Genomic DNA, 26,392 nt, shown 5'->3' on the forward strand with positions numbered 1-26,392 from the left:
CAGAGTGGACAAGCCCACGAAGAGTGTAAGGGAAGTAAAAGGTGCCTCCCACGACTTCGTTAGCTACTCGTGCACTTACGGGAAGAAAGGCACCGGGCGGGTGTGGCCATGAGTTGCACTCCGAGCCTGGAAATCAATCATCCAAACAGGAACGCTCAGGGCAGGGTGGAGGGTTCCACTTCAGCCCGATGTTCGCAGCCGCCCAGGCAAGCACGGCTGCCATCTCAGCGTCCGACTCATCCTGTGCTCTACCACCTGTGGGCAGGAGCTCAGAAGATTCATCCACTTCTGATAGCAGAAGCCCACCCTCCGATGCCGCGACCGAAAGCTCATCCTTGTCGTGAGCCGCGAACGACACATTACACCCGCCCTGAGGCAGACCGCCTGCATCGCTCGACAGCTCGTCCGGACAGAATGAGCATGCTGGGGGATGGGATGTCCGCTTGCCAACCCGGCCAGCTGAGCATCAGCCCAGGACGGACTGGGTTGGGGAGCAGCCCCATGGCTCCTTGCTTCATGAAGAAGGAAGTGAGCCAGGACCGCAACGTTCTCATGCGCATGTTCTCGCAATGAGAACAGAACCCTTCCACGAAAGCCGCCTCGGCGTGCTGGCGCCCCAGACACTCGAGGCAGATTTCATGAGTATCCGGAGGGGAGAGATAACGGCCACATCCAGTAGCACAAATGCGGAAGGACATCTTTAAAAAGATGGCAAGTGTTTGCGCGAGCTCTTTTAGAAGGAAATATACTCTTTCTAATATACTCTTTTAACACCTGCAGACTCAGGCTGCCGAAGCCCAGGGGAAACACAGCATTCAATCGTGTGAGGGTGACCACTGATATGTGCCGTAAGAATCCAGCAGTGTAGCAAAGAGTGAGAGGACGAACACACATGCATTCGGCTCCGAAGAAAAATTCTGAATGAGTGATGCACGCCATCTCCTTTTATACCCGTATGTCCGGGGCAGAGAGTGGCATGCAAATTCATTGGCCTTTTCTATTTCAAGCAAAGGTGATTGGGGCTCTCAAGATCGAACCCCTAGTGTCACTACATCGACACAATGTCGAGTGAGTGACAGACAGGGAACTGAACAATATCTAGTAGTAGTATCATTTAGTTTCAGGGTGCCCCAAAAATCACAATAATTAAAAAATAAATGATAAAATATAAATTGCATTAAAAACATTAATAACTCATGACATTTCACTTTCAAAACATGTTTGTGTCAAAATATCAGTTGAATGTTACAGGGTTAAAGATCAGTACAACAATGTCTATCAGTGACAACTGTGGCTTTTTCCCCCATAACAGAGAGCTATTGAGCTTGTCAATGAATAAAGTCAATGATAAGCAATTAAAAAACAAAAGAGCTTTATCTTTCATCATTATTATTTTTAACTTTTGGAGAGTAAACTATTAAATATTATTATCATTCAGTACTCTAAAAAAATGGTGTCTTTTTAGAACTCAAAATAACCCCAATGTATAGACATACTCACCGAACAGAAGTGTTTCCAGCAATCATTTTCACTAAACGATGTACAGTTATTTTTTATACACATATTTATCTTAATACTTGTGCACACTTTGGTATGCTCACAGAGAAAAAATAAAATAAAATTCAGTGATATAACCACAACAATGACACAAAAAAAAAAAAAACATAAATAAAACAACACATTCCATTCCATTCTTTAAACTGTGTAAAGAAAACAAAATAAAGAAGCATTTTTGTTTAACTGTTCTGACTGCAAGTCTTGATTATTTATTAATTCCAAGAATAAGCCCCATGTTTTATCAAATATATAAATCTTATGCTTTAGAGCATTTGTAAATTTTTCAACTGATAAGCAAACTGATAATTATCTTAGCCAATGACTAAAAAAGGATGGGAGATATTTAGCATGGAAATTAATTGTGTAGAATGAACAGACATAGTTCGACCAATTTATCTTATCTAATCATGTTTTATCTTCCTAGAGGTTTTCCAAGAGATCCAGTGTGGCAATCAAATGGTGCTTATTTTTATTTATTTAAACTAGTGAGTTAGCAACTTTTTGTAAGTAATTTGGAGTGCAACAGTATTTTTTTTCTAAAGAGTAGCTTGACTGTAGTTGAGCTACTCTAAATTATGAGCAGCAGTTGCTTGGGAGGCTTCAGTTTTAAAGTAGCTTCCCCAACACTGGTGTGCTCCGTGAGTGTTTGTGTGTGAGAGAGATTACACGTCTCCACTGTCTAAATCAGATTTACTCAGACATTATTAACGCATTGATTCCTCAACGAGACATTATTAGGAACCTCAGATTAACAAGTTTAGCCTCACAGGATCATTAAAAGTGCTAGTTTGGCAGTTTTTGGCCAGTAGTAAACCTCTTGAATTACAGTGTGCTTAACACATGAAGCCACAAAAACACAAGCTTTATCACACAAGACTACTTATTATTATATCTGATTCACTGTAAATATGTATAGGATTTCTATTGCAGAATTTCATAATTTGGAATCTCATAAATTATCTTAAAGGGATCAAATAAGAATTCTGTAAGAATTAGAATACTTGATAGAAAGAAATTCATAAAGTTTTTTATTTTTCTATTAAAGCTCCTTTGGAACAATATGTTTTGTAAAAGAAGTGCTGTACAAATAAATAAATTATATACAAATACAGTATATACACTTCCGGTCAAAAGTTTTGAAACACTTGACTGAAATGTTTCTAATGATCTTAAAAATCTTTTGATTTGAAGGCATATGCTTAAATGTTTGTGATTAGTTTTGTAGACAAAAATATAATTGTGCCACCATATTAATTTATTTCATTATAAAAATAAAATGTAATAAAAAAAAAAATTTTTTTTTTTGAAATTGATGACTTGGACCAAATAATAAATAAAAGCAGCCACTAAGTGCCCAGCATATAGATGGGAACTCCTTCAATACTGTTTAAAAAGCATCCCAGGGTGATACCTCAAGAAGTTGGTTGAGAAAATGTCAAGAGTACATGTCTGCAAATTCTAGGCAAAGGGTGATTACTTTGAAGATGCTAAAATATAACACAATTTTGATTTATTTTGGATTTTGTTTAGTCACAACATAATTCCCATAGTTCCATTTATGTTATTCGATAGTTTTGATGACTTTACAATTACTCTAAAATGTGAAGAAGGAAAAAATATAATAAAGAATAAGTGTTCCAAAACTTTTGACCGGTAGTGTATATAATTTATTTATTTGTACAGCACTTCTTTTACAAAACATCTTGTTCCAAAGGAGCTTTAATAGAAAAATTAAAAACTTTAGGAATTTCTTTCTATCAAGTATGCTAATTCTTACAGAATTCTTATTTGATATTTGATTGATTTATATATATATATATATATATATATTCTTGATGTTAAACGCAAAAGAAATATTTTAGATTCTGTACTATTTCTGTGAAATTTGGTGAAGGATCGGTGATGAACTGGGGGTGCTTCAGCAAGGCTGGAAACGGGCAGATTTGTCTTTGTGAAGGATGCATGAATCAAGCTACGTACAAGGTTATCCTGGAAGAAAACTTGCTTCCTTCTGCTCTGACAATGTTCCCCAAATCTGAGGATTGGTTTTTCCAGCAGGACAATGCTCCATGCCACACAGCCAGGTCAATCAAGGTGTGGATGGAGGACCACCGGATCAAGACCCTGTCATGGCTAGCCCAATCTCCAGACCTGAACCCCATTGCAAACCTCTGGAATGTGATCAAGAGGAAGATGGATGGCAACAAGCCACCAAACAAAGCCGAGCTGCTTGGATTTTTGTGCCAAGAGTGACATAAAGTCACTCAACAGCAATGTGAAAGACTGGTAGAGAGCATGCCAAGACGCATGAAAGTTGTGATTGAAAATCAGGGTTATTCCACCGAATATTGATTTCTGAACTCTTCCTAAGTTAAACATTAGGATTGTGTTGTTTAAAAATTTATATGAACTTGTTTTCTTTGCATTATTCGAGGTCTGAAAAAACTGCTTCTTTTTTGTTATCTTGACCAGTTGTCATTTTCTGCAAATAAATGCTCTAAATGACAATATTTGTATTTGGAATTTGGGAGAAATGTTGTCTGTACTTTATAGAATAAAATAAAAATGCAAATTTTACTCAAACACATACCTATAAATAGTAAACCTAGAGAAACTGATAATTTTGCAGTGGTCTCTTAATTTTTTTCCAGAGCTGTATATATACTGTATTGTGGCAGCGGGGGCGTGGTCGAGCGTCCGCCCAGAGCGAGAGAAAGCGGTAAGGGTGCATACACTTGAGCCAGGTTACTGTGAAGCTAAAGGGTTAATGTCAAGCTAATGACTTATTGTGAAGCTATTGACTTATTGTGAAGCTGTAAGCTCAGAAGTGTTGATAATTAAAAAGCCTTACCTGTGGCTGGAGAAACCCGGTTCCCTGTGTCCTCCTTCCCTCCCTGTGTGAAGTTTTGTTACATTGGTGCCGAAACCCAGGACATGGAACCGAAGGAAGTACACCCCATGGAGTCCTTGCCAGTGGCTGAAGTCCTCAAGTCCCTCACCGGCCTGCATCACTCCCACCAACAGGCCCTGCTTGAGCTATGTCAGGACCAGAATCACCGCTTCTATGAGATCCTCAGGGCTCAAGCAGAGGACCGGCAGGCGATCCGAAGCCTCCTCAGCCAGGAGAAAGCCCCGGCTGCGACCCCAGACAACACTAGTCCCTTGCTCCCACCTTCGCTCATGAAGATGGGTGCGAAAGATGACCCCGAAGCCTTCCTTGACCTGTTCAAGCAGATCGCCGAGATCTGGCATTGGCCGTGTGCTCACTGGCTTATTCCTTTGTTGTCTGGGGAGGCCCAGCTTGCAGCTAACAACTGCCGGCGGCTAGTCTCCTGGCCTATGATGACTTGAAGAAAACCATCCTGCAGCAGGTTGGCTGGAGCCCAGAACAACACCGCCAGCTCTTCCGGTCGATGAAGTTGGAGAAGACCGGCCACCCGTTTGCCTTCTCTCCTGGCTACTGGCGGGGGACCACGACGTCGAGAGAATTATCGACCAGGTGGTGCTGGAGCAGCTGATCCATTGGGTACCGAAGGGGACAGTGGAATGGGTCCAGTGCCATCACCCGGCGTCGCTGGAGGAAGCGGTTCAACTGGCAGAGGACCATTTGGCGGCAGCTGGAGGGTACAGGATACCGGTATGAATCAAGGGGAGTACATACCAAGCCTTGGTGGACACGGGTTGTAACCAGACCACTGTCCACCAATGCTTGGTTCAACACGAGGCTTTGGGCACAAGCAGAAGTTTGAGGGTGAAGTGTGTGCATAGGGATATTCAATTACCCCATGGTGACCCTAGTGATCAAATTTTGGGGAACAAAACATAGAGTGGAGGCCGTGGTTAGTTCCCGCCTCACCCATCCGCTGATTTTGGGGACTAATTGGCCAGAATTCAGAAATGTATTAAAGGGAATATGCACAGATGGGTCCTGCACAAAAGCGATGAGATGTGCAATGTGCGTTGCTCTGGCAGGGGACATCAGATAAGATGCTAAGACAACTGTCAGGCACCTCTTACAGGGCAGAAAGGGGGACCTTCTGCCCCACCAATCTCATTTCTAAGGTTTAGGCAAGAACTGCCATAAATTCCTTCAGGACCTCCCAGATGCAACAGCAGTGAAGAGCCACAGAGGCCTTAAATTAATATAAACTGCAACACATCCACTCCATCTTCATGCAAAGCACAGTTTATGTTAATGGTTATTGACTGTTAACACAACAATTCACAGGACAGACCTATTAACAGATAAACGAATGCATGGATGATGACTTAACCATTTCTTATCGTGTTTGGTCTCTATCTGTTCCATACGATGCCTTTAATAATTTGAAAGAGGTTTGGTAAAGAAATAATGCATGAGTAAAATGTTAAAGACACTGTTTTAACACTGTACTTTATGCTATGCAAATGAGTTCCATACTAGGGTGAGTACTAGTTAATAACTTAACTAGGGTTAAGTTATTGGCAGATCCCCTTGACACCAATTTCCCGTGAAAAAACAGCCTTCTCCACACCGTTTGGATTACACCAATTTGTGACGCTTCCGTTCTGTTTGTTCGGGGTCCCAGCTACGTTTCAGTGTCTCATGGACTGAATCCTCAGACCGCATTCAGCTTACGCTGCTGTCTATTAAGATGACATAATCATTTACTGCAATGATTGGCAGCGGCACTTTCCACTTGGGCCACGGGCAGGTACGTCCCCAAATTGACAAGACTGCAGTGATTGTGACCTGCCCGTGGCCCAAGACCAAAAAGGGGGTGAGACAGTTCCTGGGGCTGGCTGGATATTATAGGAGGTTTGTGCCTAATTATTCGGACATCAACAGCCCGCTGACTGATCTCACTAAAATGGGAGCTCCAGACCCAGTCCAGTGGACGGAGCAGTGTCAACAGGCATTTACGCAAGTGAAAGCCGCACTTTGCGGGGGGCCTCTTTTACATTCACCCGATTTCTCTCTCCCCTTTGTCTTACAGACGGATGCTTCAGACAGAGGGCTGGGGGTGGTGCTCTTACAGGTGGTGGAGGGGGAGGAGTGCCCGGTGCTGTACATTAGTCACAAGCTCTCGCTGAGGGAGTCTAAGTATGGCACCATTGAAACGGATTGTCTTGCCATCAAATGGGTGGTCCTCACTCTCCGGTACTACCTGCTGGGGCAGGCCTTCACTCTCTGTTCAGACCATGCCCCACTCCAATGGCTCCACTGTATGAAGGATCACCCGTTGGTATCTGGCTCTTCAGACGTTTAAGTTCAAGGTGGTCCACAGACCGGGAGTGCAGATGGCTGTCGCCAACTTCCTTTCCAGAAATGGGGGGAGTGGTAGACAGGCCGGATGACTCCCCGGCCTGAGTCGGGCGGTGGGGATATGTGGCAGCGGAGGCGTGGTCGAGCGTCTGCCCGGAGCGAGAGAAAGCGGTAAGGGTGCATACACCTGAGCCAGATTATGTTTAACACATGTTTCTAATTGCAGTGAGCTTGGGGAGAGCGGTATAAAAGGACCACTCCACCAATGGGGAGAGAGAGAGAGCCAGAGAGCCAGAGATCAGGGGTCCCGCTGAGCAGTTGATGTGTTATTGTGAAGCTAAATAGTTAATGTGAAGCTAATGAGTTATTGTGAAGCTATTGACTTACTGTGAAGCTGTAAGCTCAGAAGAGTTGACAATTAAAAAGCCTTACCTGTGACTGGAGAAACCCGGTTCCCTGTGTCCTCCTTCCCTCCCTGTGTGAAGTTTTGTTACACATATATACTGTTTATAGCCTATTCTAAAATTTTACTTATGCAATTAAACTTGGAGAAAATACTGCATATTATTGCACCCGTGCTAGTTTTTGATACTCTTCTCATATGCTGAGCAACTGTTCCCATAATTATATCTTCTTCTTTTTTTTTTCTTTTTTTTTTTTTGCCTATTACTGCTGTCAGTGGTGCCTTTTTCTCGTGATAGTAAATAATTTCAATTTATATTTCTAAGTAGGGAAAAAATTCCACTATACACTGGAAAGCACATTATAGTACACAAATAGAAGGAATAACCATTAATTCTTATGTAGGCTATATCCTGTATGGTAATACAAGATAACGTGTTAACTTGAACATTATACTACACACATGTACTGTACACCACCCCAAACTTACCCTGATACACATTTTGTAAACTCATATGGGACTATAATTACAACAGTCTTTTTTAGATATGTAATGTATATAAATACATATAATGAATAGTATGTACAAACTATTCATTAGTAGTTTATAATTTGAATAGTAGAATAGTAGTTTATAATGAATATAAACAGTTTCTTCCCGTCTGCAGCTGGCCTCATAAACAAGGCCTAGAACCTTTGACACTGTCTCTTATCCCACCTCCATAGACACTACACGTTACATTAACATAGTTTCCACATCTGTCTTGCGTCAATGTAAAGAACATTTATCTGGTCTGTTGCACTTTTTATTATTATACTCAACCTGTGAACTTTTCTGTGAACTGTGAACAACTGTGAACAGTGAACATTTGCACATTCTTTGGTTCATATTCTGCACATATTTTGCACATCCCTGCACAACTGCACATATTTTGCACAACTGTACAGCTCCTTTATTAAAACCAGTCAGTTTACTTTTTCTCTATATATTGTATCTTAAATATAGTTTATTATGTATCTGACTATGTTTATTGTTTATTGTTATTGTATGCACCAAACACCAAGGCAAATTCCTTTTATGTGAAAACTTATAAAGTCAACTCTGATTCTGATTGTGATTCTAAATGTAAATATAGTTCTGTAGGTCCATACAATGCTAGTGAATGAGTGCCAACATTTTGACACTCCAAAAAGCACATAGAGGCATCATAAATATTTCATGAATTCACAGTATACCCACCTCTTCAGACACTACTAAACCACTGCATGTATCACAGGTGAAATAAAGATCTGATGGCCTTTACCAACCTTCAAGTTGATTTTGGTTTAATGTGTGATGCAGTGGAATTATAATGTTGTGGGTGATGATAATGACAGCAGTATTAGGGACAGTATTTTTAATTTATAAAAAATACTCAATATACACATAAATATCAGATTCATCAAATATGATGTAGTTCTAATGAAAATGTGCAATATAGAATTTCCCTGATTTTTACTCTTTCAATTACGTTATAATAAATAATAGTCCCATTCATCAACACTCAAATTATAAATACATAATAATATACAATAAAAAGTTTAATGCCATTATAATAATACTTCCTTAGAATTATTGTATTTAAAATAAAATAAATAAATAAATACAATTTTCTTTAGAATTATCCCCGGGGACAGAAAAGTTCCCCTAATTGAAGAATCACCCTGCTACACTTGAATGTGAATTAATAAATGAATGTGAAAAATAGCACAATTCACTGGGTTTGAACACTGATGTATCGCTCATTCCACTAGATGGCAGTATGGAACGATTCTCTGATTGGTGTGAATCATGTGAGATTATTAGTTATGACGATAAGGCCTGTTTACTGTATGAATACCATAATATATCCGTTGGAGACGGTATGGTTGAGGGTCATAAGAAGAATGCCTAAACCTTTGTGTATTCGTATTAATATTTCACGTCATTGTTTCCTTATGTATTTTATATATTTCAAATTTTTGTGAGTAGTTGACATGAAGTACTGTTTTAAAGTTTAAACAGTATTTTGCTAATTCTTTTATAATTAATATGCATTATGCAACAACTATTATATTTTTTTATAAATTGAGAGACTTTATGGAATATGGTATATTTGTACTTTTAAACATTCATTTGTCACACCGCAGGATTATTTAATTTATCCTTGAGTGTGATGAATTGTTAAATATCAAAACATTCTATTAACATTAGTTTTTAACATGAATAGCTTGTTTTACTGTTTACAGCTGAAATCAAACAATTTTTGAGTATATGTGCTGTTCGTTATGCAGTTTACCATGTTCAGTATAAATCCTGCTGCTCAGTGGGAAGAGAGAGAGAGAGAGAGAGAGAGAGAGAGGGATGGATGGGGATTTGGAGCAGTGGGGGGAAGGGGGGTGCTTTATTAGTGACAATCAGCTCCAAAGTGGCTCACACACACCAAACATAAGCTCCCACACACATTCATATACTCACACATGGCAGGAATCAAACTGTCAGTCAATAACTGAGGATGTGTGTGAGCTGTTCACCCCTACACATGAACACACGGTAAGAAATGTGGACATTTAAAAAACTTTTGTCCCTCCTCTGCTGTTGTTTATCCATTTCTGATTCTGTAAATTTCCTCCCCGTCTTTTTCATGACTTTATCTCACTCTTCTCATTCCATCTTCTCTTTTCTCTGATAAACATTCATTGTCTTCTAACTGAAAGTTAGTCATTTTTAAAGCATTCATCTAAAATAGTGATTTTAATGACTGGGGCTTTACAAACTGTTTATAAAGTTTATTGATTGACCATGTTGTTTTCTAACAGTTGCTAATATTAAAATTAAACTTGTAAAATAGGAATAATAACAATAGACTTATAATAATTTTATCTTTATATGTGTTTGTGTATTGTAGTGTATTATCCAGTCCCTTGATTGATCAGATTTAAGTGTGTCTGTTTATGTCAACTGAAATATTATCTATACTTTTCAAATCATTTAATTACACGTGGAATATAATTTCCATAAAGTTGAATCTTGCTTAATGAAAATGTCTTAGTATACCATTTTTAGCACAAAAATACCTTTTGTAGTACAAAAATGCTTTATTTTCTCTCAAATCAAGATGATATACTGCTTATGCCTTGCTAATATTGGAATTCAAGTTTGGTTTCCTTAAAATGTGAAATGTTCAATTATAAATGTATTTTATTATGTGATTGTCGATTTTAGTGCTTAGGTGTAGGTGGTAATCTAACCATCTAACCCCTTATTTCACTGAATTTATGTTGCTTTGTTTAGTTTGCTATATACAGTCTTACATAATTTAAATATTAATATTATCATTAAATGTAAATTTCAACATATGGAATGTCAATATCATTCTTAGCACAAAACTGATTTGAATTATTATTTTCTCTAGAGACAACATGTAATACATTTTAACCCATTTATTGTTTTATTTAAAGTTGGAATTACTTAAATGCTTAATCATAATTGTATCTTTATATTTTTTAGTTGATTTTCAGTAAATTCTGTTTAAAATCTAACCATCTAACCTCTTAATTTTGCATCAAGTTTGCTGTATATCAATAATAATAATAATAGTAGTAATTATAATAACTTCATTTCTACTTGGAAATTGTTGTAAATTTCAGCATATCTAATGCCTGTTCCAAAAAAAAAAAAAAAAATGTAACCTTGTTTAATCTCAGGATGCTTCAGATTTTTAGAACGAAAATGCTAGGAATAATAATTTGTTCTATAGAAAATATGTATTTGGTTTATGTCTATAACTCTATAATTAATATATATATATATATATATATATATATATATATATATATATATATATATATATATATATATATATATATATTTACATTAGTATTAACAAAATTAATTGATTTTAAGAAGTACGCTATAACATTTGGGAAATGTGTGATTGTACTTTAATATGAATGTAAACTAAAAGGAGCAGTCTTTATGTGGAAAAACTAGATTGTGGGATTAAGACTGCAGGATTAGATTTAGACCTTTCCTCTATTAATCTGAAACTAATTTCAAGATGCACAACAACAGATTCATAAATAGTCAATGAATAAACATCAATTTATGTTTTGTAAAATGTTTGTAATGTTTCATAAAAACTGTAGATGATAATTGGCTTAAGGCAGAAGAATGTGTTACATCAATGCTAGACATTTTCCTTGTTTCACTTTAATTCTTTATTAAACATTCAGTCAATGTTAGCATTTATTGTGATACCAAGAAGGTCCTGGGAATTTTCTTATATAATGTGGCATTGCTGGTTACTTACATATCCATTATAAGTAAGTTAGTATGTACCTCTCAATGCTGACGTGTGCAGTCTGTGGGGTTGAAATGGGCCATTACCGTCAAGCTGCTTTTGATTTTTTTTTTTTTTTTTGTTTTCTTTGTGATATTAAGTGCTCCTCAGTAAAATGAAAACAACACAGCAACTTGAGACAAATTACATGAATTACTTCAGAGAATATTTAGATAAACAAGTAATATTTCACCCCAAAATGTTAATTATTATTAACAATAATGACTGGCATGTCCCTCTCAGTGTCTGTAGTGATTATGACCCTTCACCCAAACAGCCTATGACTAATTTACTGATGAAATGCTTAAGGTATATATATTTGACAAGACTGATCTTACTGTAAATTTGGCGACGGTAGGCTTTAGCTTACCGTTTGTAAGTCTGTGCCTAACTAAATTTGAACCACTGCCCCAATGGCTGAAGCGGGAAGTGTTTTTGAAAGTATAGGCACATGTGGGAGTTGGCGCTTGTCAGTAACACAGCAGCATGGGGTCGATGTCAGGGTACTGGAACATTCGATAGCAACATGTTGACTTCCTGTGTGTGATCATGTTGATTTGACTGTTTTCTTCCTGCTGTCCACTCACTGGTTTACCACTGTCTTCCTCTCTGCCAGATTCAGATGATAAAGCAGGAAGCCCTCAACACACAGAAACAATAAAGCACCAATCACAGCCACAGATATTCAATATCATTTGTTTTGACCAATCAGAGCTCTGCAAAGGGACATCACGTGTCTCATTAGGACTTTGGCACTTTATTGCTGCTGTGAGCCTTGAAAACTGAACAAGAGTCCAAGGAATTCCTGTTCACACAGTGATGTCATCATCTCTGCCATTGCCCTCTTTGCCCCCAAGCCCTCTGGCTATGGAGTATCTCAACGACTTCGACCTACTCAAGTTTGAAGTGAAGCCTGACACTCCTCCGCCACTTCCACCCTGTCAGTTCCCCAAACCAGTCATCCAACCGGAGACGAGCAGTTCTCCATATGCTCTTCGCCCTCCACCTGACTCCAGCCTCAGCTCCAGCCCCTATACCTCACTTCCCCCATCCCCTACACTCAGTGATGGACACCCACCACCATCTGCATCTTCCTCTTCTTCTTCACTCTCTTTCCCACTGTCCGTTTCCACCGGATACATGTCAGGCCAGAGCTCCAGCTTGCAGGGAAATCCAGAAGGTAGCCCAATAACTGGAGGCCCTGCAGTATGTTCGAACCCCACCTCGCTGGAGGACCTGCTGTGGTTAGCCGCGCTGCAGCAGCAGTTCGTTGGTGAACCTGGGGGTACCACGTCTCTGTTGGGAGCTCTAGGTGGTGTGCCAGAACGAGGGGACCGGGAGCGAGGAGGGTTTCTTGGATGTGAGGATGCCGTGGAGGCACTGTTGAACTCTGCTGCAGTAGCCGTAACCTCACAGGTATGACCTAAGCTTTCATTCGAACCTTTCTTGTAGGGATTGCGCCGAATACTTGCTTAGTTCTGTCATAACGATGGCATTGTATCTGTAACAATCAGTGTTTGGTAAGTTACAAAGAAAAAGTACTCCAATACAAATTACAAATTACTTCTCTAAAATTATAATCAGATTTCACTACTCATACTCCATGGGGAAAGTAATCACATTCATAATTATTTTATTTTTAAGTTACTTTCTAAAACACTTTTTACAGAAATGTCTTTGTTTTTCCGTTCAACAAATTCAACATAATGTCTATATTTTCTTCTTGTTCAGTGTCACATGCAAGTCATATACTCAGCAATACCCGTTTCACCCTTAAGCCAGATTTATACTATGGAAGAAGCCAAACTTTTTTCTTCTGGACGAACTAAAGTACTCTAGGTGAACGAAGCCGGCGTTTATACCACGCGCAACGTTATTTTAAAATTAGTTTGTTTAGGGTGATGTCACTGTGTTTAACGTACTGTTCCAACCACAAGTAAAGCCAATAATGCAGTTTTTTTCTCCGTGGTCTGCCGCTTTTAGCACTGTGTTGCTTCTTTTCTTTATTAAACTTGTCACGGCCCCTTCCACTTTTACAATCCCCTAAGCTCTCTCTACTCATTTGTCGTGGCCGCGCTGTCTTTGTAGAGTTTGTGTTGCAAATCATGGAATAGAAGTATACTCTGCACAGTCTCTGAGAGATGGGCTTCAGTTATCTTTTTTAACGACAGTAACCGAACAACTCATTAGCTGATACATGATACATTACATACATTCATGTCACTGCATTTTGTCATCATTTACAGGCAAACTAAGCGAAGCCTGTTTGCCCAGTAAGTATAAATTTGCCTTTATAGTGACTCGTTAGTGACTCCTCAGCTGTCACAGAAATGCAAACATACATACATATGGACATAATTCATGTTTTAAATATATTCTACATAAATAATATTATGTGTAACCTAAGTAATGTTCTTAAAAGTAATTTACTGAAAGACAATAACTGTAATGTGATTACATGAATTTAAAATATAATACGTTAAACTATCACCATTTTACTGAAAAAAAATAAATAAATATTAGCTAATTAATTAATAACCTTTCACTTGACCATCACAAAATAGATTTAGATTTAAAGCTAAGAAGCTGGGCTTTACAATGCATATAGGTAGTATCACCAACACTTATCAAGTGCTTTTTAATTCGCTAGAAATTAGAAGTGTTCCGTTTTCATGATTTATTAAATATGATTATTTACTGTACATCACATTGTCAAACATACGATCGAAACATCATACTGATATGATGCATAGATTTTTTAAAAATCTTGGAGAAATGCAAAGCTACATCAGATATATTTTAATCATCCTGTGGGATAGTGCCTAGTTACAAAGAAGACCAATCACAGATGTAGTCGTCTGCATAGATGTGATGTGTAGTTACATTTTTGGAGACGTGAAATATAAATTAAAAGGTGGGTTGTTTACTTCTAAAAAAAATGCATCATTGCTGGTCACAAGCATGGTGTCATGGTGTCCACACCAGGCTTTTAAACTAGCTTAACCAGCAAGAGCTCTATGGTAAACCATGTTACCCAAAAGGACTGTGTGTGTTATGCTCAAAACATGGACCAGCATAGACATTCATGCTGGTCTTTTCAGCAGTTTTCATTGTAATCTCTAACTACTGTCCTTTCCTTCTCTTTGACCCTCAGTTCCCGGGGTTGTCTCAGAGTTCAAGCAACAGTCACATGGGCGACTCGAGCAGTGACAGTGGTGCGGATGTTGTGCTAAATAAGTCATCAGACATGTGTCACCGGCCTGTACTGGTTGTGTCCTCCACCCCACCATCTCTCTCCAGCATCAACACAGCTGCCAGTCCCTACCCACAACCCCTCAGTCCACAGAGCCGCCTCCATCACCCCCACCATCCACATCATTCAATGCATGGTCTTTATCATCATCACCACCATCATCACCATCTGCAGGTCGCTCAGGTACATGTCAATATCTTTAGATTTATTTATTTATGCTCCTGAAAGTATTGCCAACAAAGTCTTGTACATCTACACTCAACAGTGAGCGCCCACTTTTCTCAGTAGGCTGGGTTCTGGAAGTATGTTTCCCATTTCTGTTTTTCCACAGGTATTTCACAAAAGAGTTGGAAAGCTGCTGTAAGAGATTTATTTAACGGTATGCATCAATTGCATTAAATATGTTGTGAGAAATAACACCTGTCTCTGTGACAGCACTTCACTCTGACAACAGCACACAAGAGTCAAGGAGTGGCCCATTCTTTTTAAATCCAATCAGAAAGCTAGAAACACTTTCTGCCTATCAATCTTTGTGCATGTTCAGGTTTGCTGACATCTGGTTTGTTGCCATTTCTTTGGAGGGCTCAATTATAATATTTTTGATTTGTTGAACATTTGTGTTATTTCTTAGCTTTGATGACAATCGCAGTTATTCTAAAATGTGGAAAATAGTCAGAATACAGAATGAGTTGTTTTAGGTGTGTCCAAACTTTTGACTGGTAGTGTTCATCTTGTTGGATAACTTCTGAGATTGTAATGGAACCCCAAAGAGCATGACGTTTCCATCACTTTTCCCTGCTATATATGGGCTGTGCTGGGCTGTGTTGGGGTTTGGCTAGTGATATTGTAGTAAAGCATGTTGGACTGTGACTGGTGAATGTCTGTCTAAATGTGGAGCAGCGCTATGAGTTTATAATAATATCTGCTATTATTGTGATGTAATCCTGATCACTGTCACTGTCACTCAGTCAGATTATGCTGTATGGAAATGCACTACCAAAATTACACATGCACAAAGACAGGCACACACTATAGCTACATCTATATCATAGCGAAATATACACCTGCAAATGGTCATACCATCTCCATTCATAATTATCAAAATTTCACAACAGATAATGAAAATGCATCACCATCAGTCATGTTCCTTATCTAAACTTCCTTACATCATTCATTATTTCACAGATTCTCAAGATTAGTTCTTAAGCAAATTGCCTCCACTGATAATGCTGTTTCAAAACTTAGGGGGGAATTCACTAAACACCTGTATCACTTTTGCCCCCTTTATTCCAGTGCAAAAACCTGCATTTTATTCACAAACCTTCCACAATCCAGTTTTTTTCAGTTGGTATCTGTGCTAGATTAGTTCTGTGCCATGCATTTTTAAATTAAGTCAGTGCCATTCTTTTAAGCATGAAAACAACTCTTTTCTTATTAGTATATTAATAATATGTAATTATTTTAGTCCTATTATAGATTGTGTTTCAGTCACGTTACTTTTTCCTCGCAGCCGCCATATTTATGACCATCAGTGGCAATGGCTGTAAATTCAAAAACGGTCAAGAGGCAATTTCAAGAAAAACAATATCTGGTAACGAATATTGCAAAATTCGAATTTCACTGATATTTACTTATATTTTAACCACAATTAATTTCCGTAGTCTGATGTGTGACCATTGAGTACACATGCCTACCACCACATCATTGAAAACATGTCTCATTCAAAAGTTACAAATGTTTTTGTGTTGTTTTTTTGGTCACAATATTACAAAACATCTGTGATGATCCAGTCTGTATGAATGTAAGAAAATAAAAGCTAATGAAGAAAACACAGAAAGCAACCAAGCATAACACATCTGTAGATGAAGAGTAGAGTTAAACAACATTTGAGTTCTACTTTATGTTGTTATGCATTTAAAAGCTCTTTTAAACTCATTTAAAAGTTAATTTAATTATAAGTTTATTTAAAAATATACAGTATTTTCATATAAATGCAGCATAAATAAGACTAATAAGACTACTACCACCTAGGAAAAGCAGAATTTTGTTTGAAAGAAATGTTTGTGTGCATTTTCTTTTGAACATGGCAGCAGTAATTCATCAAATGAAAGAAAAGAGCATTATAACCAAGCATATATCCAGTGTAGTCAAGCACACTTTCAGCATTTTAAAGAGTTGATTCAGGTGTCTGGATCGCAGTGGTGGAGTGATGCTGTACAATCCCAGTAAAGTATACCAGATTTCTGGGCATGTTTGAACTGTTACCTGAGAGTTTGATTAAGCTATATTTGAAGTGCATATAACATGATGACACATGATAATTCTGCAACAGTTCTCTCTGAAGTGGCTTCTTTCTCTGTCTCTCTCTCTCTTAGTGTGGAGTGGACGAGCGTTTTTCTGACGAGCAGCTGGTCAGTCTGTCTGTTCGCGAGCTGAACAGACATTTGCGTGGAGTGAGCAAAGATGAGGCGGTCCGTTTGAAACAGAAGCGCCGGACACTGAAGAACCGCGGTTACGCTCAGTCCTGCCGTTACAAACGACTGCAGCACCGGCATGCGCTTGAGTCTGAAAAACACATTCTCACACAGCAGGTACACTATACTATATATACTGTACTACAAACACACTGACGTGTGGCAAAACTGAGACACATACTGGACTGTACAACCCCCAAACAACACAAGTTGAAAACATAGTAGCTCTGTTTCAAAACCTAGTGAGCTGCCTAACTAGACAGCATTTCTAGGTATCATAGGCCATTCTTTTGGCCTAGTTCAAAGGCAGGATTACATGTCCATTGATACATACATGCCACAAATGATTGAGCTTAACTTGTTTTGAACCTGGAATATTAATTTAAAGACAACTGGACTCTCTGTTCTAAAGTAAAAAATGTACCTATTCAAGTTGTTGGTTTGTTTAGCATTTATAAGGTGGTATTCATGTTAATTTATATATATATATATATATATATATATATATATATATATATATATATATATATATATATATATATATATATTAAGACAGTAATTATGACTTATTATTGATTTTACTAAGTTGTAACTAATAAATGAAATGAGAAAAAAAAAAAGAGAGAGAGAGAAAAACTGACCCCATGTTAAGTTAAAGTTTAATCTGCTCAAGTTATTGGTTTGTGTTGCACTTTAGTTGGTATTTTAAGTTTATTGAACTATATTAAGCCAGTAATTAAGGCTAACTAGTATTGTCTTTACAAAACTGTTACTAATGAATTACTAAAATCTTCTATTAATGACAACTCAATCCCCTATTCTAAAGTGAAACATTTATTTACACAAGTTATTAATTAATCTTTAGGTGTTTACAGTTTTTGCAGTAAATTTAAAAATGTTTAGAGAGTTTTATTGTAATTGAAACATGTGAAAAGCAAACCAATAACTTAGTCAATTAAAAAAAGATTTTAGTCATTTATAAGTAACAGCTTTCTAAAGCTAATACTAATTAACTTAAATGACTGACTTAATGTTGTTTAATAAACTTGATATGATCTCTGAACCAGAGCATTAATTACATTACTTTCTCTACACAAAAATAAGATGTTTAATAAATTCAAATTATGGCTTGGATAGCCTTACTATTCATTCAGCTAATTAGAAATAATACATTCATTACATTACTTTCTACACAAATAAGATGTTTAATAAATTGTAATTTATGGCTAAGCTAGCCTTACACTACATTCAGTTAATTATTAATTGCTTAACTAGTGAATTATGTAGACCCTTAACATTTACTTTACCATTAACAGTTTTTCTTATCAAGTAAATTTATATTGTTTTAAGGGTGTTTTTGAGTGTTTACTAAAAAACTAAACATAAATACTGATTAAAAAATACTTTTTTTCAGTGACGTAGCTGCCTATTTAAGCAGTAGACATGAGACAGCTTACTAGGTTTTGAAATAGAGCTATTGTTTCTAGTGAAGTCAATATGACCATTCTTCCATTGAAATGATAAATCAATATACCATTATTTCAATATTTTTAATAAAGTCTCTCTGTTGATTTTTCTAGCTGGAGCAGTTGCAGTGTGAGCTGTCTCGTGTACTGAGAGAGCGCGACACATACAAAGCTCGTTACGAGAAGCTTGTGAACTCAAACGAGACTCAGCCTTCGCATCCCAACACCTCATCCTCTCCCGCTCCTCCGGATTACTTTTTGTGACAAAATGAACATTGAATGGACAAGAATGAAAGAAGAGCTTATTGCAGTAATTAAGTAGAGCTGTAACTTCAAACTGTCTACAGAATGAGCTATTTAACCAAAGCGGGTTGATTGTGAGGTTGACTGGATCCTTGATTGTGACGTAACGGCGCAGTGTTGTGTGATGCTGATGCAATTTTGTTTTTCTCCATTATGAGCTTGTGTAGCACCAACATGATATCATTAGTGTTCATTGGTATTTGTATGTAAAGTGTGGCACCAGCAAACATGCATTTTTGTGGATAGACACGGAAACGTATAGTACTATCAACCTATTGACAACATCTAAAATGTAAACCCTTTTATGTATGAACAATTTTATACATTTACAAATGTTTAAAAATCCTTTGGGGTTCATATAATATTTAATTTGTCAAGAGTTGATTTTATTGTATTTATAATAAATGACATTAATTAAACATCTCTAAAGGCAACATTTATTTAACATAGTAAACACATTTAATTTGACATTACACTGTGTCCTAAACAGTCGAAACCACAACAAGCGACAGGACATATTTTAAGAGTTGTCTGAGCCTGAGACAGTAAAGCTCTTGGAGGTTCTCTGTATACATTCTCTATATTTGTGTGAAATTTAAAATTGCAATCATTAAATCTTTTAAATTAATTATTTTTTATTTAATGTTTACTAATGTTTAATGAAAGTAGTACTTAATACATTTAAAGTTAATGATTAGATTGATCAAAACATGCAAAGAGTAATCCAAACGTAATAATATTAGATCACTTTAAAGTATAATCTAAAAGATTACATTAATGACTATAGTTTTAGTTTACGTGTAATTTGTAATCAGCACCGTATTACATTTCAGAAGTAATCTACCCAACACTGTATGTGTACACTTTATGTACATATATCTATGAATAGTAATGAGATCACTAGTAGCACAAAAGACTTGCTAACTCACTGTGTTAAGATATTTGTTATGAGTTTCATTAGCAACACTCCACAATGAGGTTCCATTTGTTAACATTTGCTAACAACATTAGTTAGCATGAACTAACAATGAACAATACGTTTACAGCATTTATTAATCTTGGTTAATGTTAATTTCAACATATACTAAAACGTTTTCAAAATCAAAAGGTGAATATGTTAACATTAGTTAATGCACTATGAACATGAACTAATAATGAACAATGGTAGTATTTTTAGTCACTAACATTAATAAAGATTAAGAAATGCTGTATAAATAAATATATATATATTGGTAATTGTTTGTTCATGATACCTAATAAATTAACTAATGTTAATTAATGGAACCTTATTGTAAAGTTTTACCATTTTGTTATCTCAAGAGTTTAATGAATATATGTTTTTGGCATTCACCAAAATGGCAGAGATGTAACTCTTTGAGGAAAAACATCTAAGGTTTCGAGAAGGAGAAAAATGCATATAATAGTTATGAGTGTGAATAAGCCATCTGTGTGAATTGTGTGATTTTTGCACTAAGGGGTTCATGCAGTAGTAGCTACTGCAGAAAAACCCAACACAAGGGGAAACGATACAGTCAACAACCAAGCACATACACTATCGCTGAAACAACTTCATCCCTGCATGATGATGCAAGCCTAGTGGTATCACGACATAACTGAGTGACTGTCTCAAAAAAAAAAAAAAAACTTGTAATGGCAAAATTATGTAGTAGTTAAAAATCAACTGAAAATTATGTTATCATTTACTTACTCTAATGTCAGAACACAAAAGGAGAAATTTTAAAGTCTTTTCTATTGTGTGACTTCAGAAGACTGACAATATAGCGAGTATGGACCACTTTTATGAAACTTTTGTGTTGCTTTTTTTGTCATTTTGGACATAAACAGCCTCAACTGACTTTTATTATATGGATTAAGAGGCCAGTATATTCCTCAAAAGATCTCCTTTTGTGTTTGTCACCAAGGTTTGGAAGGACATGAGGGTGAGGAAATTATGCTAGAATTTTCATTTTTGGGTGAACTATCCCTTTGAGGGTGTAAAAACAAATTCACCTCACATTTATATCATTATTAATTTGTAGTCTAATATAACAAAGATTATATTTATGAAGAAAGCATTATTTTTTGTTTATGCTCCGTTTGTAGTGGTTTCCTGTGAAATAAACATACCTTTACCATCAATAGTTGTGTAAAGCATTTTGGACAGCAGGGGCGGTTCTAGGGTCATTGGATTTTCGGGGCATAGCCCAGACCTATGTGGATACGTATGTAGCCATCATTTGATTAAATATCGGAATATAATAAAATTTATTATAAAAGTTTAAATGTAACATTTGTGAGGTGTCATTTATATAGTAAATCTTTAAATACTGAAACTAAAAAGTCCCACTAACTTTTGTCATGCTTTAAGTTGCATGCTTTTAACACTATGTACTTTAATACATAACTATTTTGTTCCTTCCAGCTTTCCATAGTTCAACGCACACAGGCGCCAATTTACTAAAGGTTTGCATGTATAAAAACACTTCCAAACAATGTTGGACAACTGATCCACTAACGCAGTCTTATGAGGACTGCATTTTTCAAATGTGCAAAATAGCACGTCTTGGCAAATTTTGCGCATTTCCCCGAAATAAATATGCAATTAAGAGGCGTGCCTCCAAATGATCAGAAAAAGATGCAAATTAACTCAATTGCTTCCGTAAAAAGCCAGAAAGTCATTTCAGAAATGCAAACCGCAAGAGCAAATTTATATGAAAGGCAGGTATTAATCTGATTTGCACTGTGTATCATGCTGTCATTGTGGCAAAACAGAGACTTTAAAAATACAGAATACATAGAAAACCCATTTATGATACACATTAATGTTATATTAAATTATTTATAAATCATAACTGATAACATAGGCCTTCTGATGATCATTCAACTCTTAATTCTAAGATCAAAATAGCCTACTAACAATTTATGACCAAACTATGTAATATATCAATGTATTAAACATTATTTTAAACTGGTGAAATATTCTAAGTGGTAGTTCTCTCCAGTGCTTGATCGAAGTCAGCCAGTGCACCCGACAGACCCACGCCAAACCAGCCTGATCTCACATTAAATTCGGCAAGTGTGTGCCGATTTTTCCTTAGCCTAAATCGGTATACGCTGACCGAATTTGAAAACACTGCCTCCAATGGCTAAAGCGGTAAGTGTTTCAGAGCACATAAACAAGTGTGACATCCATTTATTTCCGGAGAAGCCAGCTGTAAAAATAATTGTTTTCAGCTGAACAGAGTGTAAAACAGTGAAGAGAAATGCTTATTTTATTTAATCTACCCCCCAAACACAACCCAAATCTAACCCTAACTATTAGTAGAGACAAAATGCAATGCTAGGGATAAAAATGCAACTTCCTTATCAGGCTCGTGATTGTTTATACAAACATAATTATTTCCTTGTTTGAATGGGGATTGAACTGTAGTCTCCCATGTAACTGACACAATGCGCTAACAGTCATGCCATTAGGGAAAGTAATTGTTGTTGAGCCGTTCCAAATATGTCCGATGGGAGATAGGTCATGTCAGTGAAAGTAATTGTTGTTGAGCCGTTCCAAATATGTCCGATGGGAGATAGGTCACGTTAGTGAGTCAGCATACTGTTGCCGATCCTAGGGTACCGGAACTTTCAGAAACAGCATGCCAACTTCCTGTGTGATCATGTTAGCTGAACAGGTGTGTCTTTCCCATTGATATATGATTTTTAATGGGAATGACAATGAGGCTGACTTACAGTCTCTCCAATGGGCTTTAATGCAGTTTAAAGTGTTTTTGGATCCTTCTGCGGATAAAACATTGAAAAGCATATCTGTCCAAGAACATTCAGTATACAAAGAATTCCAGACAACATGATTTGTGGAAAATCAGATGTGATCTAGGAGCTTTATACAGCTTTATACCATTCGTGCCATTGTAGAGATGGTAAGTGTAACCCTCACAGTCTCGTTGTCATTCCCATTAAAAATCAAAGATGGTTCTAGCATGAAAAAGTCTATAGAATTGTATCGCTGATACAAATGTTAAACTGCCAGCAGGAGGTGAAGCCACCAGAAGTGTTCGAGCGGCCATCTTGTTATGTCCAAACTCTCATAGAGCATCAATGACTGATGGGCGAAAACACCCGTTTTATCATCTCCGACCTGTGAATACGACAGTTGCATTTCACCCTCTAGTGACAATCATGTTTAATTTTTTATTTGCTTGTTATGGATAATATTTGTTACAAGGGAGAAGATATACATGGATTGCGATGTCAGAGCATTCACCTGCCCCGGTGTTCAGTCTATCAGTGCAGCACAACAATCACCAGATGAAGCAGCAAAACTGTCCAAATGTTGTAATGTAAGTAGGAAAAGCTGTGATATCTGCTTATTTAGGGTGACAATATGTCCTTACCCCAAGAGGACTTTAAAAAATCCAACCGGGATTTCTAAATCCCCTTTTAATTTTTATTAAATGACCTTGCTTCTCCCGAACCTAGTTTATAAAACTCCATTTAATAATTTGTCTGGTGTTTTAAGTTAGTTTAGAAGACAGCAGCAGAAAATATTGTCAAAAATTTTGGCTATCCGATTAAGTAAGGTTATGACATCTCTTATACATATAGATCAGGTAGGGTTTATTCAGGGCCGTAGCTCTTCTGATAACATTAGGCGTTTCATCAATATCATGTGGTCAGTAGCGAATGATTAGACTCACCACGCTGTCATCTCACTTGACGCCGAAAAGGCGTTTGATATGGCAGAATGGGATTATTTTTTTATGATTCTGGAAATGTACAGGTTTGGGAATAGGTTATTTAACTTAATCCAATATTGGTTGGATTAAGTTACTTTATAGACACCCAGTAGCAGCGGTACAAACAAATGGATTAATTTATTTTACTCTGGATAGGGGCACCTGGCAGGGTTGCCCTCTTTCCCCATTATTGTTTTGTCTTGCCCTGGAACCATTAGCAACTGCAATAAGAAAGGAGGATGATTTTCCAGTGGTGGTGGCAGGAGGTGTGGCGCATAAGCTTCTGCTTTACACAGATGATATTTTATTATTCGTATCCGACCCTAATAGATCTATGCTTTGCCTCCACAGAATTATTAATTCCTTTTCTAAGTTTTCAGGATATAGAGTCAATTGGTCTAAATCCGAAGCTTTGGCTCTGACAGCATACTGCCCAGAAACGGCTTTCCAGCCGGGTGCTTTCCAGTGACCCAAACAGGGCATTAAGTATTTGGGTATTTTATTTCCAGCAAATTTGTGTGATTTAGTTAGAGTTAATTTTGACCCCTTATTAAAACGGTTTTCGAGCAATGTGGGCAGGTGGGCTTCATTACATTTATCTGTGATTGGGAAGGTTAATGTTATTAAAATGAATTGTATTCCAAAATTCAATTACTTACTGCAGTCTCTCCCTGGAGATGTCCCCCTCTCTTATTTCAAGCAATTTGATAGCATAGCAAAGTCCTTCATTTGGAATGGTAAGCATCCCAAATTACATTTCAATAAGTTACATAGGCTGATTGACAAAGGTGGGCTAGGCCTACCCAAGAGTTTATTTTATTATTATGCATTCGATCTCAGACATCTGGCTCATTGGTCGCTTCTACCTGAGAGAGCCCCTACCTGGTTCTGTATAGAACAGGAAGTTCTTGCCCCTATTTCGCCACTGCAGAGCCGTTCTATCAAATGAATCTGAGAAGCTAAGTTACATCCCGTTATCTCGCACTTGAACTCGGTATGCACAAAAGTGTCCAGACTGTTTAATTCTGACATTTTTTAAATGTTGCCTCGAGCATATGTCTGAACCCCAAATTATACATCAACAAGTCCCCTTTTTGCTAGTCAGAGTGGATTGGGAGGGGGGTTACTGCACTCGTTGACCTATATGAGAATGGAGTGTTGAGATCCTTTCAAAATTTGGTTCAACATTTTGGGATTCCTAGATCTCAGTTCTATAAGTATTTACAGCTGTGCCACCTGCTTTGTACTGTTTTTAGGAGTGGTTTACACCCTCCTAAAGCAGCAGATACTCTGGGAGTGGTGATTACTGCTTTTGGAAAAGGTCATGAGGCATCGGTGTATTACTCCCTGCTTATTCAGAGTCTGGGGGATAGAACTTCAACTTCTCTTAAGAGATTATGGGAGAAAGATCTAAATTTGGTATTGGAGGAGGGAGAGTGGCCTGGGATTCTAATAAAAATGTCAAATCTGCATCTAGTGACCAAGGGTTTGCCTTATGCAATTTAAGATTTTACATAGAGTCTATTGGACCACCTCTAGATTGCATAGGCTTGGTCTTAAAGACACACCCACCTGCTGGCGATGTCAATCAGAAGATGGAGACACAACCCATGTCTTTTGGGGATGTGTTAAGATGCAAGAATATTGGATGAGGAGATCCCCAGACTCTGTATCTTAGGAGATGGGGCAGTCACGTTTATGTCAAGCCATGTTTTTAGTCAAGTCACGTTCATGTTTATATTTAGTTAGGGTTTTTGGATTTCACATTCTGTAAATAAACTGCACTTGGGATCTTCTCATCATCATCATCTTTGTCTTTGCCATTGCTAGCACTAACAACAGCAGCGTTACATAATACTTGACCAGCCATGAACCCAGCAGTTTTACTTCTGTGCCTACGTCAGGGGAATCGTCCCCTGGAGGATTATGTTGAGGACTTCTACGGTCTAGCCTGCCAGGTGGACTTTAATGAGGTTGCCCTCAAAGACTGTTTTAGATTTAGACTGAATGAGTCCATTTCTTTTTTGATGCCTGGCGGTCGCAGTTCTCTCAGTCTGGCTCAATATATCGACCTCGCCCTACAGATCATTGGTTCCATGTTCACTGCGGGGGAGGCGGATGCCGAGCCAGAGTTCCACGACACGGCCGCCGCCGAGCCAGAGTTCCACGACACGGCCGCCGCCGAGCCAGAGTTCCACGACGTGGCCGCCACCGAGCCAGAGTTTCACGTCATGGCCGCCAAGCCAGAGTTCCTCATCATGGTCACTGAGCTAGCGCCATCTTTTGCTCCATGCCACGTCAAAGCAACGCCTCAGCCTGCTCCATGCCATGTCACAGCAATGCCTCAGCCTGCTCCATGCCACGTCATAGCCACACCTGAGCAGTTGGACCTGGAGATGGTTCCCATTCTTATACCCACACTTAGTTCTCCTGAGCAGGCAAGGGGAACTTTCGGCCCTCTGACCCCGCCTAGACCCTCTGAGCCCTGGACTTCGCCTTGGCCTGTCGGTCCCTTGACATTGCCTCAGCTCTGCATTCCCTCGGCTCTACTGCGGTCCTTCAGCCAGTCGGCTTTGCTGGGGTCCCTCG

The 26,392-nt window shown here is 37.8% G+C and overlaps 1 protein-coding gene across 2 annotated transcripts; it reads left to right on the top strand.

The window, feature by feature from the left end:
- Positions 1-9,669: 9,669 nt before the first annotated feature.
- nrl (neural retina leucine zipper) lies at positions 9,670-19,464 on the top strand. 2 transcript variants are annotated; one of them, XM_051654839.1, is made up of 5 exons: positions 9,670-9,776; positions 12,182-12,981; positions 14,720-15,001; positions 17,194-17,409; positions 18,873-19,464. In XM_051654839.1, the coding sequence occupies exons 2-5, from the start codon at positions 12,385-12,387 to the stop codon at positions 19,020-19,022; spliced, it is 1,245 nt and encodes a 414-aa protein (XP_051510799.1). In that variant the 5' UTR covers positions 9,670-9,776; positions 12,182-12,384; the 3' UTR covers positions 19,023-19,464. The 2 variants fall into 2 exon arrangements, with proteins under 2 accessions (XP_051510799.1, XP_051510800.1); XM_051654840.1 differs by having other exon boundaries at positions 9,697-9,776; positions 12,188-12,981.
- The last annotated feature ends 6,928 nt before the right edge of the window (positions 19,465-26,392 follow it).

This window comes from Myxocyprinus asiaticus, chromosome 25 (assembly GCF_019703515.2).
Source record: "Myxocyprinus asiaticus isolate MX2 ecotype Aquarium Trade chromosome 25, UBuf_Myxa_2, whole genome shotgun sequence".
In the NCBI taxonomy this organism is placed as follows: Eukaryota; Metazoa; Chordata; class Actinopteri; order Cypriniformes; family Catostomidae; genus Myxocyprinus; species Myxocyprinus asiaticus.

Coding starts and splice junctions, on each gene's coding strand:
- nrl (XM_051654839.1), top strand. CDS start 12,385: ATGTCATCATCTCTGCCATTGCCCTCTTTGCCCCCAAGCCCTCTGGCT. Junction 12,982..14,719: donor CAGTAGCCGTAACCTCACAG/GTATGACCTAAG, acceptor TTTGACCCTCAG/TTCCCGGGGTTGTCTCAGAG. Junction 15,002..17,193: donor ACCATCTGCAGGTCGCTCAG/GTACATGTCAAT, acceptor TCTCTCTCTTAG/TGTGGAGTGGACGAGCGTTT.